The sequence below is a fragment of the Talpa europaea genome, assembly GCF_964194135.1.
Source record: "Talpa europaea genome assembly, chromosome: 2".
Classification (NCBI taxonomy): domain Eukaryota; kingdom Metazoa; phylum Chordata; class Mammalia; order Eulipotyphla; family Talpidae; genus Talpa; species Talpa europaea.
The window spans coordinates 155,159,704-155,177,426 of NC_140068.1; the positions used below are offsets into that span (position 1 = coordinate 155,159,704).

Genomic DNA, 17,723 nt, shown 5'->3' on the forward strand with positions numbered 1-17,723 from the left:
TCATAGTGCTGTGCTTAACCCCTTGCACCACCAGGAGGCCCTCGGGTCACACATTTTTTAGACCACCCTGTATAACCTGAGTGACAGGATTAGAGCGGCCAGTTTATCCTTCTGGTGAGATGCTCCTGCCCAGTCTCTGACAGCTGACGGCAACTGTCAGAGTTTGCGTTTCCCAGAGTTTGACAGCTGTCGTTTGCGTGTCCCAGACGCTGGACACAAAAAACAGAAGCTTCCCCGAGTGATTTTAGTGAGCCAACCCACAGTGGGCTCTGGGAATGACTGGCTCACTGCACTCCCCGCGACACTATCAGGGTGTCTGGGATTTCCCCATTGGTTTTTTTTTTTTTTTTTTTGAGGTAAATGTAATTCTCAAGATTTTATTTGTAATAAAAGATGAAGCTTAGAACTGGATCACCTGGCCCTTTCTCTTATCTCCTCCCTGTTCAAAATGCTTGCATCTCTTCATAGCCAACATTCTCTTAGATCTGCAGTTGGGCTCAACACATTCAAGTCTCAGCACAATCTTCTTTGTAGTTTTAGCCTTTTTCCGGAAAATTGGCTTAGTCTGTCCACCATAGCCACTCTGCTTCCTGTCATACCGCCGCTTTCCCTGGGCATAGAGAGAATCCTTGCCCTTCTTGTACTGTGTCACTTTGTGGGGCTGATGCTTGCCACACTTCTTACAGAAGGTCCAGAGGGTTTTAGGAATGTTCACCATGCTTGCGAGAACGCTATCGGCACACCTCCATTGTTTTTATACAAGCACTGGGGTGCAGATCAGAGGCGCGGGAGGGCAAGAGAATTCACCAGAGAGAGTGGGGAATAGAACAGGCAGAAGGACCGAAGACACTGCTGAGGGGAGCAGCAGGCAAGGCAGGACAGGTTTGCCGTGCCATGCGGGTCTAACCCTGGCTGGCTGGGAATCGAATCTGCAGAGGCCGTGGAAGCCTTTTCCCCATAGTTTTGCAGGATGTTCCCACTTAGGAGATGGGGTGATGGACCTGTGGCCACACACACACAGCCCTGACACCTGTCACGAAACATACTCAGAAACCACCAGACGGACATGCCATGTGGAGCTGTATGTCCTGACAGCAACTCAGAAGACCCAGCAGGTTCCGGACACAGCAGCGCCTGCCAGGACTGCCAAGTTGGGCTTCATTAAAATTAAAAACTCTGGGCCTCCCCTGGTGGCACAGCAGTTGAGCACTGGGCTGTGAAGCTACCCGCAGCCTCTGCAGCGCCGGTTCCATCCCCGGCCGCCAGTGAGAGTCCCACATAGTGCGTAGACCTTTACTGCCACGCCCGCTGCTCCCCTCAGCAGTGTACTTCGCCAGTCTGCCTGTTCTGTTCCCTGCTTTGTCTCTGGTGAATTCTCTCACCCTCCTGCGCTTCTGACTGTACCCAGTGCTTGTATAAATAAATCTTAAAAAAAAAAAATCTTTAAAAAAAAATAAAATTAAAACCTCTGCAAAGACAAGAAGAGAATGAGAAGCCAGACTGTGAAAGTACTTGGCAAAATAAACTCTGGTAAAGAACCGTTATCCAAGATACACAAAGGATTCTGGGCCTCCCTGGTGGCCTAGGGGTTGTCTCAGCGCTGTCACTGCTACGGCCTGAGACACTTTAGCTGATGTGATTGTCTGCCTGGGAAGTAACAGCAAAAGCAACTGAGAACCACTTGGAATCAGTAGAAAGGTCTATGAAGCAGCAGGGGCAACACCAGAGCACCTGGAGGGAAACTAGGGGTTTGGGTGACGAGGCCGTGAAGGCTCCTCCTTGGCTTCAACAAGGTACCATTTTGAGAAGGGTTGCTTCTCCTGGGGGTTACGGGCATTTGGGGGGCAGTGGCATTTGGGAAACCCCGGCCTTCCCCCTGATTTTGTCATTAAACCTAAAACCACTCTTAAAAACAAACTCACAGTCATCTGTCCCCTGGTCCTAGGTGAGGTGAGCTGAACTGGCACTTTGGCTGGAGTCCAAGGCGGCCGCCTGCGACGTGCACGTCGCTGTGTCCAGGTAGATGCCTGACTGCTCACCAGGCGGAACTCCCCTGCACCTCAGGCATGTAACATCCTCAGCAAATTCACGCGGGGACCCGTGTGAACCGTCTCTGCAAACTTGTAGCCATCTACCAAGGGGAATGTTTACTGCCCCAGTCAGGGGGACTTCACTGCCCGGACTGGACTCAAGGCCACCCTTAGCAGCCGGCGGGCGGACTTCTCGGATGGCCTGACACAGAGACCATTCGCGGCATCAAGCTGACTCAGACCTCACGGACGAGGCCCTGCACGCAACAGACTTCACCTGTCTTTACATACGAGTTTATGTCTGATACACGACTGTTGTGAAAATCTTTTCATACTTTTTGTTACCAAATAAACAAAACCTGCACTGAAATTATTAGCAACTAGTAATATTATTAGCATCACCCAAAGGCAAAGTGACGCCCTTTTTTCTGCCATTTAGGAGAAAAATTACAAAAACAGCTCCCCCCACATCTGGTCAACAATGTGCTCGAGATTTTATATTGTTTTAAGCAGCAGCATTTTAAGAAAAGCCTTTATTCGCTTTACACAATAAACTTCGTATTATACATTAACATTCCACACGTCACCATATGCCGTAATTCAAAAAACGCCGCCTACTGAAAACTTTTACCACTTTTTTAAAAAAAAAAAAAACCAACTAAAAGTGATTTCGTCATTTTTTCTAAGTGGCACCGCGTCTCCAGAAGAAGCAATTCCGAGCTTCTACTCTGAAAGAAAAACCTGAAGCCATCTGCAAACACGCTTCCGGCGCTCAGGAGGAGCCCGGGAGCCGCCGCACGGTCACACCACCTTCTTCTTCTTCTTCTTCTTCTGTAAATCCGCCGCCTTCCTCTTCCCGGCCGGCGCCAGGCTGTCCCTGCGAGAGGCCTCAGCCCGGGCCCCTCGGGGGGCAGGTCTCCGCCTCTCCGGCTCTGGCGGCCTTTCTTCTTCCTGCACTGCATTCCCAGCCACCTTTTTGCTGATTCCGGATTGTTTTTCCTTATTTACTAAAACACAAGGGACAGGAACTCAAAGTCCACTCCTCCCCTTGGGGTGCGCAGCCTGGCAAGGAAGGGCGGGCTCCCGGTGCTGTCCGCCCGACCACAGAGGTGGTTCCCTCCCTCACCGCCCGCCGCACTTACCAGGGGGAAGCTCGGCCTCAGGAGGAAGGCCCTCCCTGGGGCCCTCAGAGCTCTCCAGCCACACCCCGAGACACGTCAGCCTGGCGCTGGTGCTCACTTCACACAGTAACACCGGGGGGACTTTCTACAACAGAAGAAAGACAAATTGATGGTGAGAACCAAGTTACCTTAATTAAATTTAATTATTTGTGCACACAAGAACTGGGGTGCAGGCCGCTGCATCCTCCTGAGTATGAATATGCCACTCAGAAGAAAACCAGGGTCTTGATTTGGGACGGCTCTGAGGATGCCCTGGACTTGGGGCGGGGGAGGCGGTGTATTCTGCCAGGCCACAGGAGGCAGCCCCACTGGGCGCGCTCAGCTGCGTGAGTGAGCCTGGGTAAAGAATCACGGGCCTACGCGACTGTGCCAGGAATTCAATTTCCCAAGACTTTAGTTCAAAGGTAGATTTTTTTTTTTTTAAAGATTTATTTATTTATGCACACAAGAACTGGGGTGCAGGCCAGAGGTGTGGCGGGTGAGAGGATCCACCAGAGACAGAGTGGGGAGCAGAACAGGCAGGTCTACTGAAATGCACTGCTGAGAGGAGCACCGGAGAGACAGGAGAGGTCTGCTGCACCATGTGGGTCGCTCCCTGGCCGGGGATGGAACTCGTGCTGCCGAGGCTGCGGACAGCTTCACAGTGCCGTGTGTAACCCACTGCGCCACCAGGGAGGCCCTAGAGCTATGTTATTTTCATAATCAATCGGGAATTTTTTCCATTTTAGCAACTGCGCTATTGTTACTAAGAAAATCTTGCCGAGAACAGCAGAGAGGAATTCAGTGCTTCGTGCGGGACTCTGGGCCCCACCAGCTCTGGCACCAGCGCCCCCGGCAGCTCTGTGGAGCCCAACTCTAAAACCACCACTACGGACCTGCCTGGAGGGGAGCTGGGCCTTAATCCCACAGCCAGGCCTGCCTCAGCGTGACCGTGTGTGCAGAACCCACCTCGTCCTGATTAAGCGTCCACATTTTGATGAAGCCGTCGCTGGAGGCCGTGACAATAACTCGGCGCTCTGGAGTCTCAAAACTGCACATGTCTTTCACCCTAGGCAGAGACAGCAACGCGCTGAGGGGCCCTCCCCCGGCGCCCGGCACCGCCGCAAAGCTGCTCGCAGGGGCCCTTCGAGGCTCACACGTGCGGGGGCTGCCTGACGGGGACCCTCGCGCCCCGCGTGACCCCGCCCCAGCGGCGCCCACTCCAGCAGCTGGCACGCCGGCGTTGGGGCCTGCGGTCCAAGACAAGGCGCACTGCAGTGTGGCTCAGAGCCGGGAAGGTGACGGAGCTCTCGCTCAGCAAAGCGCCATGGGCAGTGGTGGGCAGGGCGGCACTGTGCCCGGCTCCGGGTCCAGGCCAGTCCTCCGGGCACGGAGGAGCCCGCTGGCCTCTCTGCTCCGTGTCTGCCTGCACTGGTTTCCCAGCTGTGCACCCAAGCATGGCACTACCGGCGGGAGCCTGCAGACGCGGGACCACCCCAGGGAGGTGGCGGCTGTGGGTGCAGGCACAGTGACACGGCCCTGGACGGGGCTGCAGAAGCTGGTGCCGGGGCCAGGGGGCTGGTCCCGCACCCGGTCTGTCCGCCTTTGCCTTTTCCCATAAGAAACAAACACCAGGTCGTCCACCCGCCTCTCAGCACTCTCTGGACGCGTCCCTGTGACCTAGGCGGCCCCTCTGACACTGCCACACGGGCCTACGTCCTCCCAAACACGCTCGGCTCTCTCCTCCCTCCGGCCGCGGGCCTCTCCTCTCTTCACACCCTTCCCTGTCGCCCTGCATACACATCCTGCTACATGGGAGTCCCTGGGGCCGCCCCCCACCAGGGCGTGGGACCAGGAACCAGAGGGCCGCCTGAGGGCTGAGCATGGGCGTGGTCGTCCCGACTGCCCAACAGGGGCTCTTGGTGGGGTTGGACGCTGCCGCGGCCCTCGGGTATGGGAAGAGCCACGCAGTGCTGGAGAAGCAGGACGAGCAGGTGACCGCACATGGTGCCCTAGTGCACGCATGCTTCAGACGGCGGGGCTGGGCCCCAGCTCGCCTCCCGCCTGGGCCTTGCTGCCTCCCGGGGCTGCTGGCGCGCCCGAGCCTGGCACTAGCAGGCTAAGGGGCAGGACGAGGCGGCAGACGCGTCGCACATGTCTCCTCTCCTGTAGGACAGCGGGGGGAGGGGCGGGGCCGGAGCTCCCGACCGTGGCTGTGCGGCTGTCCACGCAGGGCTGACCTCAGGCCCGCCGAGACCACCAGAGCAAGGACCCCGGGCAAGCAGCCAGCCCCCCTGACACCACCGTGTCACCTCTCATCCCCAAAACCGAGGTGTTTCCCTGCCTCCGGCGCCAGACGTGCGGAGGCGTGTCTCTGCCTCCTGAAACAAGGGCGCGTCTGACGTTTACTGACCCGCTACACACACGTACACACGGAGACCGGCGAGAATACCTGTTTTCGTGGGCCTTAAACTCACAGAGGCACGTCTGCGAATCGCAGTCAAAAAGCCTAACCACCTCCTCATCGCCGGCCACCGCGAGGACAGACTCCTGGGAGAGAGACGAGCACCCAAAGGTCACCCCAGTCCCCCCCAGCCCCCCCCACCCCCGCTCCCGGCACTCACGGAGAGAAAGCAGACGGCGGACACCCTCCGCTTACTCGTGATGGTGCCACTGATGGACGCCGTGCCCAGCTGGTAGACGTCTATCTGGTTCAGTGTGACCACCACGTACTTCTCCCCTCTGGGGGACCACTCCACAATGTGAGCGTCTGAGAGCCGAACACACGCGTGTCACATTTCACACATAAGACAAAGACCGAGGAAGAGCAAACAGCAGACGTTTACACAGCGCGCGTCTAGCCCACTCCTCCAGCGGACCTTCTCAGCAAACTTCCCACACGGGTTTTCCAAGCTGACCTAACCACAAACCAGCTTCCAGTGACCGGAGGGCCACATGCTGGCTGTGGGGAGCCACGACAGGACTCCGACCCTGTGGGCCAAGAACACGGTCTGGACACCCGAGCCCACTGGGTCTCCGTGGAGAGCCCCACGCACCAGTACTCACTTTGCCTTATGTTTTTTATGAAGGCCGATCTTCCCTCCACAAGATTCCAAGTCCTACAAGACAGGAAGCTCCCTCAGGGCGGAGGGCAGGACGGGGCTGTGCTCACGGGACCCGACGAAGGCCGGCCACCCAGCCCGAAGCACCCCCCCTCGGCAAGAGCTGCGCCGCTCGGCCCCGGCTCCCGCCTCTCCCGGGCATCTGTTGACATTTCCGAGCACGCTCCCCTCCTAAAGCCGGTCACGTCAGCCCCCAGTGACACAACGGCTGGCATGGAAGGCGCACCGCTCAAGAGTCTGCCTGTCCCCAGGGTCACCAAGAGGACCACCCTCGCCTGCCCCTCACAGGGAAATGCTCCGACGGCTGCCAGCCTGCAGCAGCACAGAAACAGCGCCTGGTCACAGGGCAGCACCGCCCGCTGGCCGGCTCTTGTCTTCGCAGAGCAAACACCAGGACTGGTGAGACGCCCCAGGCGTTGACGACTTACCTCAGTGTCTTATCTGTACCCACGGACAGCGCCAACTTGCCAGACGGGTGAACAGAAAGGTGGGTCACGTGGCCCCTGAAAGGAAACCCGGAGTGAGCACCCCAGCCTAGAGCTGGAGCCCCCCGGGCAGGGGCTGCACCCACCTGTGCGCTCGGATGGACTTCAGGCACTCCCACTTCTTGGCGTCCCACACGCAGATGAGCCCGTCTTCCGCCCCGCTGATCAGGTGCCTGTTGCCGTGGAACTTCAGGCAAGTTATTGTGCCTGGGGAGAAACCAAGACAGGCAAGATTTACATGGAGAGCGAACTCGACTTCCGAGCCGGGGCCTGCTCCACAGTCACTACCGCTGTCTCTGCGGAACCGAGGGGCCCAATCTCGAGCTGCACGCACCTCCGGGGAAGCGCGCCCGGTGTTGGGTCTGACCTAGTCCCTTCACCTTTGTGCTGCGCCCATGACATCACAGTGCCGGGAGGTGTTGGCTGCTCTGCCCAAGCAGAAACCTGAGCATTGGCCATCCTGCTTTTCCGGGTCAGAGTGAGCCCCCTTCATCTGGCCCTGCACACCCCCACCCTGGGGACCCCGACTCTGCACTTTACTGAAGAGCCAGGGACCTCTGATGATAACTGCAGCCAAAACAGCTCGAGTGACACGTGGTTCGCCCCCTCCCTGGAAGCGAGGACCCCTGCCCAAGCCTCCCCTCTCGCCCCTCCCCCAGCCCAGCTCTCAGGGTGGAGCCGCTCCCCCTGCCTCCTGCCCCTGTGAGGGCTTCTCCACCACCAAACGCGAGCGCCTGTCCAGGGGAGGAATTTGGGGCCCCCTCATTCTGCCCCACACACACCCCTCTAGGCAGCCCGTCCCTCACCGAGTGCACCAGCCAACACGGGGGCGGCCCAGCCCTGAGGTAGGGGGCTGAGGGGTGTCTTGCTGGGATGAACAGGGATCAGGAGAAAGAGAGGAGAGGACGCAAGTTGAAATCAGGGATAGCTTTGCTTCTGGGGACAGAACACCCCGCTCTGAAAGAGCCGCCACTCCAGGGCCCTGGCGGAAGCCAGAGGGCAGCGCAGGGCCCCTGGAGCACCGGGGGCCCCTGTCCTTTGCGGCTGCAGGACACAGACTGCACAGCTGCGCTGCCCTGAGCTCCTCCTCGCCCGCTCCCCAGACATGCCAAGCTCCGCATTCTTGGTCCCCCAAGAAAACGGAGACACAGCACCTGACAGTCAACACCGAGGAAATAAACGACCACTTTCTCCCTTGGCCCTGCCGCGATCCGACAGCAGCAGGGCTGCAGACCCACTCCGGGGACCCTGTCTCTCTGGACTCGAGGGCCTCACTGTAACCCCGGAGCTGCTCCCCTGAACTGAGGCTGTCCCCCAACCCCAGCAGCGAGTCTCCCAGCGCACACTCCTGCTTCCATGCTTACGGGGATCTGGGCCCCCCCCCCACCCTGTTTCTAGCAGGCCCACCACTGACTCTCCCATTACCATCCTCAACCCCGTGAGCCCACCCTCTACAGCACACACCACGCCCACTCCCTCCTCTCTAGAAAGGTCCGCAGCTCGCTGCAAACTGCTGTCCCTTAATCCCCAGTCTCCCCTTCCATCCGGCAGGCTCTCCAGGGCCCGTGTGTGTCTACACTCGGCCCCTCTCGACTGGCAAGCCAGCACTTGCTCAAGCCGCACCAGCCCCTGCCTCCTGATGAGGCCCCGCCCCCGCCTCTCCCGCACCAGCAGGATGTGCCCCCATCTGTTTCTCAGCTGCCGCCCCTTACTTTAACCTCTCCTAAGACCGGCACAGTGGACCAACGCAGGCTGCAACCAGGGTCGAGTGCCAGTCCCAGGGGTTGTGCCCCTGGGTAACAGCTCCAACCCGATGCTTTCTTGCCTATGTACTGAGGGCACAACTGCACCTTCCTGGCATACTGTTGCTCCCTGGTGCCCCTGAAAAGTTCATTCTTGACGGGCACTGTTCCCTGTGCACCTCACACTGCTGTGCCGGGATGTCTGTCCCCTGCTCGCCTGGCCACCTGGCGGACAACTGACGCTTCTCTTCCAAGACAGGAAGCTGCCCGTGAGAAAGGGCCTCCCCCAACTCCCTCCAGGCCGAGTTTGTGCCTCCTGCCTGAGGCCCATACAGAGCACAAAGCGCCACCAGGACAAGACCCCTGTCCTGCATGTGTGTGTGTGCCGGCGCCAGCCTGCTCTGTCACCCTGACCTGTGGTCAGGCAGCACAGTTGGGCCTCCACTTAAGAGAAGCTTCTTACCATTGTGATGCACAAGCGCCCCGTGGTCCACCTTCTTCCGCATGTCATAAATGTGAATCGTCTCATCTTTGCTTCCGGTGACGACGAAACGACTGTTGACAGCCACCGCCGACAGGGAGGCAGTATGGGCGTGGTGAGTGAAGTCAGCCGCCGCCGTCCACTTCTGCTAAAGCGTGAGAGTAAGACAGTCACTGCCACAGCAGACAGGAGGGTCCCACCCACGAAAACTACCTGTGGCTCCTACAAGTGAGGCCTGCACCAGAAGGCAAAGAAGGAGACGACAGGATGGCAACGCCAACCCCGTGGGCCATCGGGACTGCCCAGTCCCGCCCTGACCTTCATCCCAAACACCGTCGCCATGCGCGACTCCCACACGTTCGTATCTGAACCCATTCACTCAAACACTGAGTCCTATGGCGAGCTTGCTGAACACGGGAGTAAACACAGGCGACAACAGTCAGCAGTGCCCACTCTGAGGAGCTGCCATTCTTGCGGGAGAGCCGGACAGCAAACTAACAGGTGCCTCTGCGAGACACGTCTGACCACAGGTGTGGAAAGGAAACATAAACAGGCAAAGAGTATGTTCCTGCTAGTTCCACTGCGACTGACCAACAAGAGGGCTCTGGAAAGCTCGCTTACCGACGTGGGGCTTCTGGACTCGATAAATGCAGAGAATGTCAGCTAAATACAAACACAGCGCAAAACTGAACGAGAGATGGCAAGTAGTATTAGCAGAAACAAGGACCTCCACCACCACCATCAGGGAAGAAAAAGCCCACCAAACTTCTGTGAACACAAAGATGTGTTATTGCAAGTTAACTCCTAAATAAGGACAGCAGTAGTCCTTCTACTGCTAGGCACCAAGGGGCTCTCCTCTCAGTGAGCCAACCCTGTGGGGCTGCTGTGACCAGAAATCAAAGAATAACCGCTGCTGTGCACAGGAGAAGCAGGTTAATCTGGGCTAAGAAGCGGTACTGGGCAGCAGGAAGTGCCATCACCAGCACGGGTAAGAGCTTCAAGCGTCAGACACGGTGGCCTGAGGACCCAGGTCTGCCAACATTAGGTCACTTTCTTATTTCAACTTCTGGTGTCTCCTTTGTAAAATGTGACTAAAGGTACCTGCCACAGTGGGTTGCTGTGGGAACTACCGCATGTCTGGAACAGCTCTAGCAGCGTCATTACAAACAGACACGATGGGTAATGTCACCTTTGTATATTCACAACCTCCATCACCTTTCAGCCAATGACAGATGAGGAAACAAAAGCGTTTAGGCACATCAGTCTATCAATTTGCTGATTAATTCAAGGCTGGCGGCTTGACTTCTTCCTACAGAAGTGCTCGATGACACTGCTGCCTAGAAGGTACCTACCACTGCTCAGAAGAAACAGTCCCCAGTGAAGAGCTAGCTCTGATTCCTAGTCGTGTGACTACTGGCAATTTCTAACCCAGGCATCTCATGCAGCACGTGGAACTGTCTGCTGTTTTTTGTTTGTTTGTTTGTTTTTTGTGGGACCCTCGCAAGAGGCCGGGGAACAAACCGGCGCTGCAGAGGCTGCGGGCAGCCTCGCAGCCCAGCGCTCAACCGCTGCGCCACCAGGGGAGGCCCTGTCTGCTGTAAGTTCTCTGCACGCACGTGTGTCTCAGTCACCCCCCATTTCTCTGGCCAGGGATCCAGACCCGTCCTCTCTTGTACCCCCACTGCTAGTGGCCCACGTGGGGACCCCGTCACCCCGAATGGAGCCATTTCCTTTACCAGCGAGCAACTAGCCTGACCCAGCTCTGCCTGTTTGCAAATTCCCGGACAGAAATCAAGAGAGAGCTGTTTCCGCGCTAAATGCTGAACCCCGAAACTGACTCCGACTCCCGGAGCGAGCCCGGGCCGCCTCGCGGGCGCGTAGGCCGAAGGCGCCGGGCCCGCTGGGGTCTCCGGGCCTGCTCACCGAGGGGCCAAGGGAGCGCCCACACCGCCGTCCCCCGGCCCTCCGCGCGGCTCTCACCGCAGGGCCGCCGTCCGCCGCCGGCTCCGCGCGCACAGAGAAGCCGAAAAGGACCTGCTCGTAGCACCCGGCCAGCAGCTCCATCCCGCCGGGGCGCCGCACTCCGCGGCGCTGCGGTGACGTTCGGGCGCGCGACTCTGCGGCGGCGCGCGGGGTGACGCTCGGGCGGCGCGCTAGTGACACGGGGCGGCGGGTCCTGCCGCGGGCGCGCGACTTCTGCGTCACGGAGCAGGGCGGCTGCCCAGGCGCCTGCAGCCGCGGACGAGATGCAGCGCGCGAGAGCCACGCGGGATTCCCGAGAGAGAGACGGACGCCACACCGGACGCCATGCCGGACGGTCCTCACTGCGAGGAGAAAAAGTGGGGGGCGCGCCGGCGCGTCCTAGGAAGCCGCGAGCCAGGCGGGTCCGCGGGCTAGGCCGGGACGGGCCCTCCCTGAGGGCCTCGTTGCTGTGACGTCAGGCAGGGGCCCGGCTTCCGGCCGGGGCGGGGACGAATGACGACTTCCGGCGTGGGCGTGGGCGGACCCGGGGCGCGGGCGCGGGCCCGGGGGGCTGGGGGAGCTCCCGGAGGTGCCCCGGGAGGGCGCAGTGGGGATCTACCCTCACTGTCACCCCCGCCTTGCAAGTGCAGGCTCAATAGCCTGTAGGGCCACTGCGCGCGCTGCGGGGACGTGCAGGTGGCACAGTCCCCCTCCCGCCCCCCTCCCCGTCGCACGTGGTGCTGACCCGTAGGGCCCAGGGGTTCCTTGGGGAACCGCGCAGCCCGCCCCAGTGGACGCGGAGTGCGGTGGGGCCGGTGGAAACGGGCGTCCTGGGACTTGGGGGCCCCTGAGACCCAGAGGGGCCTGCTGCCTGTACACCGGGGTGAGCAGCCGGAGACCCTGCACTGACAAGGCCCGTGGCCACGATCCTCCTGCTGTCACTGCTCTGTAGTAATTCCTTCTCTTCTGCCCACTTTTCATTAATGTGTTGACAAGAGTCACACGTGGTGTTGCTTTTTATCTTCTATTTATTGCTTAGCTGCTTGCACTTTGGTGGCAGTGTAACAGGGTGGTCCCCAGGAAAGGGGGAGGTTCCCTGCCCCACCCAAGGGAGGGTGGAGCTGAGCAGGAAGAGGAGAAGCTGAAGAAGAGACTGAGGAAGGAAGCTGGATGGAGCCAGGAGACCTGGAGGAGGCGCATGGAGCCTAGAGACACGTGAAGAAACTACGCTTGTCTTTTGATCGTGGACTGGGTGACACAGATGTGGGTGAGACCCGTGGGGAGGTGACAATGGCAGCTTTTATCTTGATGTTGATTTTGCTCTTTTCCTTCCGGGCTTGTCCGGTTGTTTGTGACCCTTTTCTGGGGGTCCCCACTGGAAGATGCTTTAGACTTGTGGCAGGCCTTGGGGCCTTGCACTGGGCCAATCCCATTTGGATGGACTTTTACCCACGAGGGGATGGGTAACTTTGGGTGCTTGATTTAGAAACTAGATTCTTTGCCCTACCTGTATTGTTTCCTAGTTTTATTAAAGTTCCTTTTCATTAAAGTCTCCTATGTTTTGTGTTGATGCGGCGGATGGCAGAACCCATTTTGAATAGGCAGGTTTGCGGGGCTTGGGCTGCCCCCTCCCTGTCCTATAACAGAAGGAGTGTCCTGGGGTGAGATGAAGGGTGCATTAGCAGGACACTTCTGTCAAGTCTCCTATTTTATCTTTAAAAATATGACTTAGGGGCCTCCCCGGTGGCACAAGGGGTTAAATCTCAGCACTATGAAGCTGTCCGCAGCTTCTGCAGCATGAGTTCGATCCCCGGCCAGGGAGCTACCCACATGGCGCTGCAGACCTCTCCTGCCTTGCCCTCTGCTCCCCTCAGCAGTGGATTTCCAATTTTAGTATATGTGCTGCCGAAGCGAGCACCTCAGCAGTGGATTTCAATGGATCCACCTGTTCTGCTCCCCACTCTGTTTCTGGTGAGTCCTCTCACATGCGCGCGCGCGCGCGCACACACACACACACACACCCCCCGCACCTCTGGCCTGCATGCCAGTTCTTGTATGCAACAATAAGTAAATCTTTAAAAAAAACAAAAATATGACTTAGGACAGCGTGCATTTTGCTCTATGACACATGTTTGGTGTCAGGAATATTTTGTCATCTCCCCCCAAAAATTTTGAATAAAACTGTCAAGGCCCAGGGTCAGGGATTCTGTTGCTTCTGCAATGCCCTGTGCTCTGCCTCATTTGGAAAAATGAGCAATAGTTTCATTTGTTTGCGGAAATTAATTTCGACTTGTCACTCTAACGGGGTAATCACATCAGCATCTATTAATGGTCACTGAAGCAGCTGGGACTTGGGGAAGTGCTCCAACTGCACTATCTTACACTAGAACAGGCTCAAGGATGAAAACCACAGTGCGAGCAACAGAAACTTCCCTGAGAAGTGGCTTGAGAAATGACGGCAACTGGTCCAAGCTCCAGACCTGAGAGCAGATCTGGTTCCTAAGGGAGGGGGGCAGTTCTGGAATAAACGGCGGGCTTGAGTGCTTTGAAGTTACAGGCAGAGCTGTGGAAGTTCACTTCTGGACGAGAGCACTGATAAAATTTCATAACCTTTTCAAATGGGTTAGTGTCTGCCTGGGGTTATAAAAGCTGAACTAGGCGAGAGAGGGACTCCTCCCAAACACAGGCTGGGTGGCCTCAACATCTTCTAACAGGAGAAAGAAGTGGTTTTCTTTTGTCTGGATCTAGAGAAAAGCGCAGGATAAGATGATCTCTACCTGTTCAACTGGATCCAAACTGAGTCTACTTCCTGCAAAACTTCTTTTCTCTGTCCCCACACAGGATGTGACAAGGCATTTAATCCCACTCTTGTGGAAGCTGCAGCTGCCGGGACAGCTGCTCTGTGCCTGCAGACGCTGAGGCCCAATGCAGCCTTTTTTTTTGCTTTTAAATTATCGATTGAAAGGCTTTTTCACTTGAGCCAGGCATTGATTTATTCCCTCACTCAACACGCATTTATTGAATGCCTGGCTTTGTTTGGCTTGCTAAAGAAAAACCAGCCAGTTTTTCTTGGGGTGCCATGAAAAGGAGGATACACTCAGCTTAACACAGGACATGCTGGGGAGACCCAGCACCCTAGGAATCTCCCCAGTCTCCGGCTCCAGACCTGCCTGTCCCTGGCCAGTCCCTGGCCTGCTCCATGTGGCTTAGGGGCCCTTGCTGGGCTGTCGTCTGGAGAGCTGTGGTCTCCTTTGCATGCAGGGAGAGGGGGGCTGCTTCCCAAAACCTCACTTTGATTTTCTAATAAATTCTTTAACGATCACTGAGATTTGTATTTCAGTTTATACCAGACTTTTGCTCTTTTTGCAAAACCAAGTCAGTCCTAAATAAAAGCGGGAAAAGGAAATGCTAGTAAGGCTTTCACGAAATGAAAACCTTGAACAGGTACGTCTTCTCCACGTCAGTGCTGCCGCGGGCCACGGGACTGTGTGGAACACCACAGCGGGCTCCGAGAAGGCAGCTGTGTCCTGAGCAGGGCCAGTGAGTGCCCACCCAGCATGTCTCCCCCGCCTGCAGGCACAGTGGCCCAAAGCCCTCCCGCCAGCCAAGCCAGCTCCCTGTGCCGCTCCCAGCCTGTCCCTGCAGTCCCCGGCCAGCTGCACCCTTCAGCCAGACCCTGCCACACCCACCTGCAGGGGCTGGGACGCCAAGGCAGGCCTGTCTCCGCCCCGGTTAACCCTGGTTGGTTATTAAGGCAAAAAGGGTGCCTGGGTGCTGGGGGCACTAGACTGTGGGCTCAAACACCCACAAAACTCATTGCTTCAAAACAACACAAAGGCAAGGGTGACCCCCAGCCCCCAGGGGACCCCCATCTGGGTGGGTTCCCCAACATACCCACGTAATTCAGTGCGCTCCTTTCTCCTGCTTGTCTGTCAGGTCACCTCGACTACCCGGGCAGGAGAACCAGGGGTTCCTTTCCACCCAGAGGGGCAAAGTGCCACAGGCGCGCTGCTTGTTTCCACGTGCTCCGTGAGCTGGATGTAATGTCCCGTCTGCTCACTGCTCTGCCCACACTTCGGCTCTCCCCCTTCCCGTCTTTCAGGCGTGCCTCGTAGGTAATCGTCCTGGGAGGGTTCTTGCCTTTCCTCATTTTTCTTTTTTTTTAAGATTCATTTATTTATGCACACAAGAACTGGGGTATAGGCCAGAGACGTCGGGGGTGAGAGGACTCACCAGAGACAGAGTGGGGAGCAGAACAGGCAGACTGACTGAAATCCACTGCTGAGGGGAGCAGCAGGGAGACAGGAGAGATCTGCTGTGCCATGGGGTATCTCCCTGGCTGGGGATCGAACTTGTGCTACAGAGGATTGCAGATAGCTTCATAGTGCTGAGACTTAACCCCTTGGGCCACCAGGAAAGCCCACCATTTCTTCTTTAGCCTCAACCCATCCTCCCAAAGAACCTCGGGACCATCCTGCCGCAGAGCCATCAACAGGAAGGGGTTCATCAAATGCTAGAAAGGTGTAGCATCAAACGCTCCACCTCAGGCGGTGGGGCAAGAGAGCAAAGCTGTATCATCACGAGACTTCTTTTGCCCCATTGCCTGAGATTTAGCGTTTGATGCAGATCAGCCCCTTCCTGTGGCGTGCTCTTGGGGGGGATGGTCCAGCTGTCTGCTCGTGGTGACCTTTGTGTCTTTAAAAGGGGAAGTGTGGGCCTCAGCGTGTATTTTCAGTACATCTGCCTGTTCTGCTTCCCACTCTGTCTCTGGGGAATCCTCTCACCCCCACATCTCTGCCTGCACCCCAGTTCTTGTATGCATAAGTAAATAAATCTGAAAAAAAAAAAAAAAAAAGAAAATCCCAAGTACTAGTTGTTGAGATAAATACTCAGGTATTTTGGATGTCTTATGCTGCCGGAAAATTGGCAAAAAGAGAGGCCCTGGCTGGGTCGAGGAGCTGATGACCAGGGTGGAGAGGCATCTGCTGCCATCGGTGGTGGAGCTGGTCCGGGCACAGCCGAGTCAGGTGCAAGTTCACAGGCACCGGCCAGGAAGGGCGAGGCTCCCAGGACAGCAGAGACCTGAGCCAGCAGGTCAACCTTGCAGAGGTGTGTGTGTGTGTGTGTGTGTGTGTGTGTGTTGGTTGGGTGGACGGTTTGGGGGTAACTTTTCTTTTCTTTTCTTTTTTTTTTTTTGTGGGACTCTTGACTGGGGCCGGGGAACGAACTGGTGCTGCAGAGGATGCCGGCAGCCTCGCAGCCCAGCGCTCAAGCGCTGCGCCACCAGGGGAGGCCCTGGGGGTAACTTTTCATGATGTTTTAAACTTACCGGAAAACGGAAACAGCCATAGGAGGAGCTCCTCCTGGCACGCCCGGGCGCTCTCGCTCCCTCCCGGTGTGGGCGCCTGCTCTGGCCCCCGGGGCGCGTGGCTCCTGCAGGCTCAGCTCTATGCCCCTCACTTCTCAGGGCACAGACTGCTTGGGCAGGTTCAGGCCTCCCCCCACCCCGACACGACGCAGGCTAGGACTCACCGCCCGGCTGCCCTCTGACCCTTGCAGACTCCGTCCGGCACCCTCTGACCCTTGCAGACTCCGTCCGGCACGATGCTCCTTTAATCTGGAATCCTCTTCCAGTCATTCCTGATTTTCAGAACTTTGAAGAATACAGACTAGTTATTTTGCGAGATGTTGATCGATTTGGGGTTGTTGCTTTCCCACCACCACCATCCAGGGTGTGCCTTTGGGAGTCTGCACGGAAGGGAGTCTGGTCCCTCTTCTCCCCGGGGCTGCCCTTCAGGACGTGGAAGCTGCTTCGCCCCATGTCAGTTTGCAACTGTCAAGCTCACCCCTAAGGTGGAGCGGCCGCAGCGTTCCCGAGGGCCCCGCTCGCCTCAGTTCAGGGTTGGAGCTTTCCTGTCCGAGTGTGCCCGTGTCTACGCATCTGCGTGCGTGCGTGTGTCTATGCGCCCGTGTGTCTAGCAGCTAGGCCTGCGCGTGCCTCCGCACGTGGGTCTACGCAGGTATTTGTGACTGCGTGCACCCACCTACTTACCTGTGTTCGTGTTGGTGCGTGTGCACACGCGTGTCCCCGCTCTCGCTACAGTGGGCGGCAGCGAGGGCCACACCTCCCGTTTCCGGCCTCATCTCAGTCTGGAAGCTCAGATTGGGAAGGAAGGGGTGAGTCACCCCATAGGCAAAGCTCTCCCCTAAGCCGTGTGCCCGAGCAAAGGCGAGGGTGGGTGGCTGCAGGCGGGACACGGACGTATGGAAACATCTCCATGAAACAGGTCTGCGCGCAGGCACTGGCTCCTGGGCTCTTAGTTAGCAAACTGCCACCTGTCGTGTTTGTTTCGATGCTGAGGGGCCCTGGATTCGCCTTGGAGCCCCTCCTTTCTCTCACTCAGGCAGCTCCTAGTATTTTTTATTTTTTTTTATTTTTTATTTTTTTAAATTTTTTTCCTAGTATTTTTTATTTTATTTTATTTTTTAGGGCCTCCCCGGTGGCGCAGCGGTTGAGCGCTGGGTTGCGAAGCTGCCCGCGGCCTCTGCGGCGCCGGTTCGATCCCCGGCTGCTCCCCGGCCACCGGAGGAGGGTCCCACATGGCGCGCAGACCTCTCCTGCCGCCCGCTGCTCCCCTCAGCAGTGTACTTCGGTCCTTCTGCCTGCTCTGCTCCCCGCTCTGGCTCTGGTGGATTCTCTCACCCTCCCGCGCTTCTGACTGTACCCAGTGCTTGTATAAA

At 57.5% G+C, this 17,723-nt stretch overlaps 2 protein-coding genes across 2 annotated transcripts; both read right to left on the reverse strand.

Moving 5' to 3' along the window:
- Positions 1-384: 384 nt before the first annotated feature.
- On the reverse strand, positions 385-735 carry LOC311186010 (large ribosomal subunit protein eL42-like). Its single transcript, XM_084256895.1, has one exon. It carries the CDS (start codon positions 716-718, stop codon positions 401-403), a length of 318 nt encoding a protein of 105 aa, XP_084113021.1. The 5' UTR covers positions 719-735; the 3' UTR covers positions 385-400.
- A 2,096-nt stretch (positions 736-2,831) lies between these two features.
- Positions 2,832-11,084, reverse strand: PAK1IP1 (PAK1 interacting protein 1; the record flags this gene model as incomplete). Its single annotated transcript, XM_084259539.1, has 10 exons — positions 2,832-3,037; positions 3,173-3,296; positions 4,160-4,259; positions 5,643-5,740; positions 5,815-5,960; positions 6,257-6,309; positions 6,741-6,815; positions 6,884-7,004; positions 9,003-9,168; positions 11,001-11,084. 10 exons carry the CDS (start codon positions 11,082-11,084, stop codon positions 2,832-2,834), a joined length of 1,173 nt encoding a protein of 390 aa, XP_084115665.1.
- Between the last annotated feature and the right edge of the window lie 6,639 nt (positions 11,085-17,723).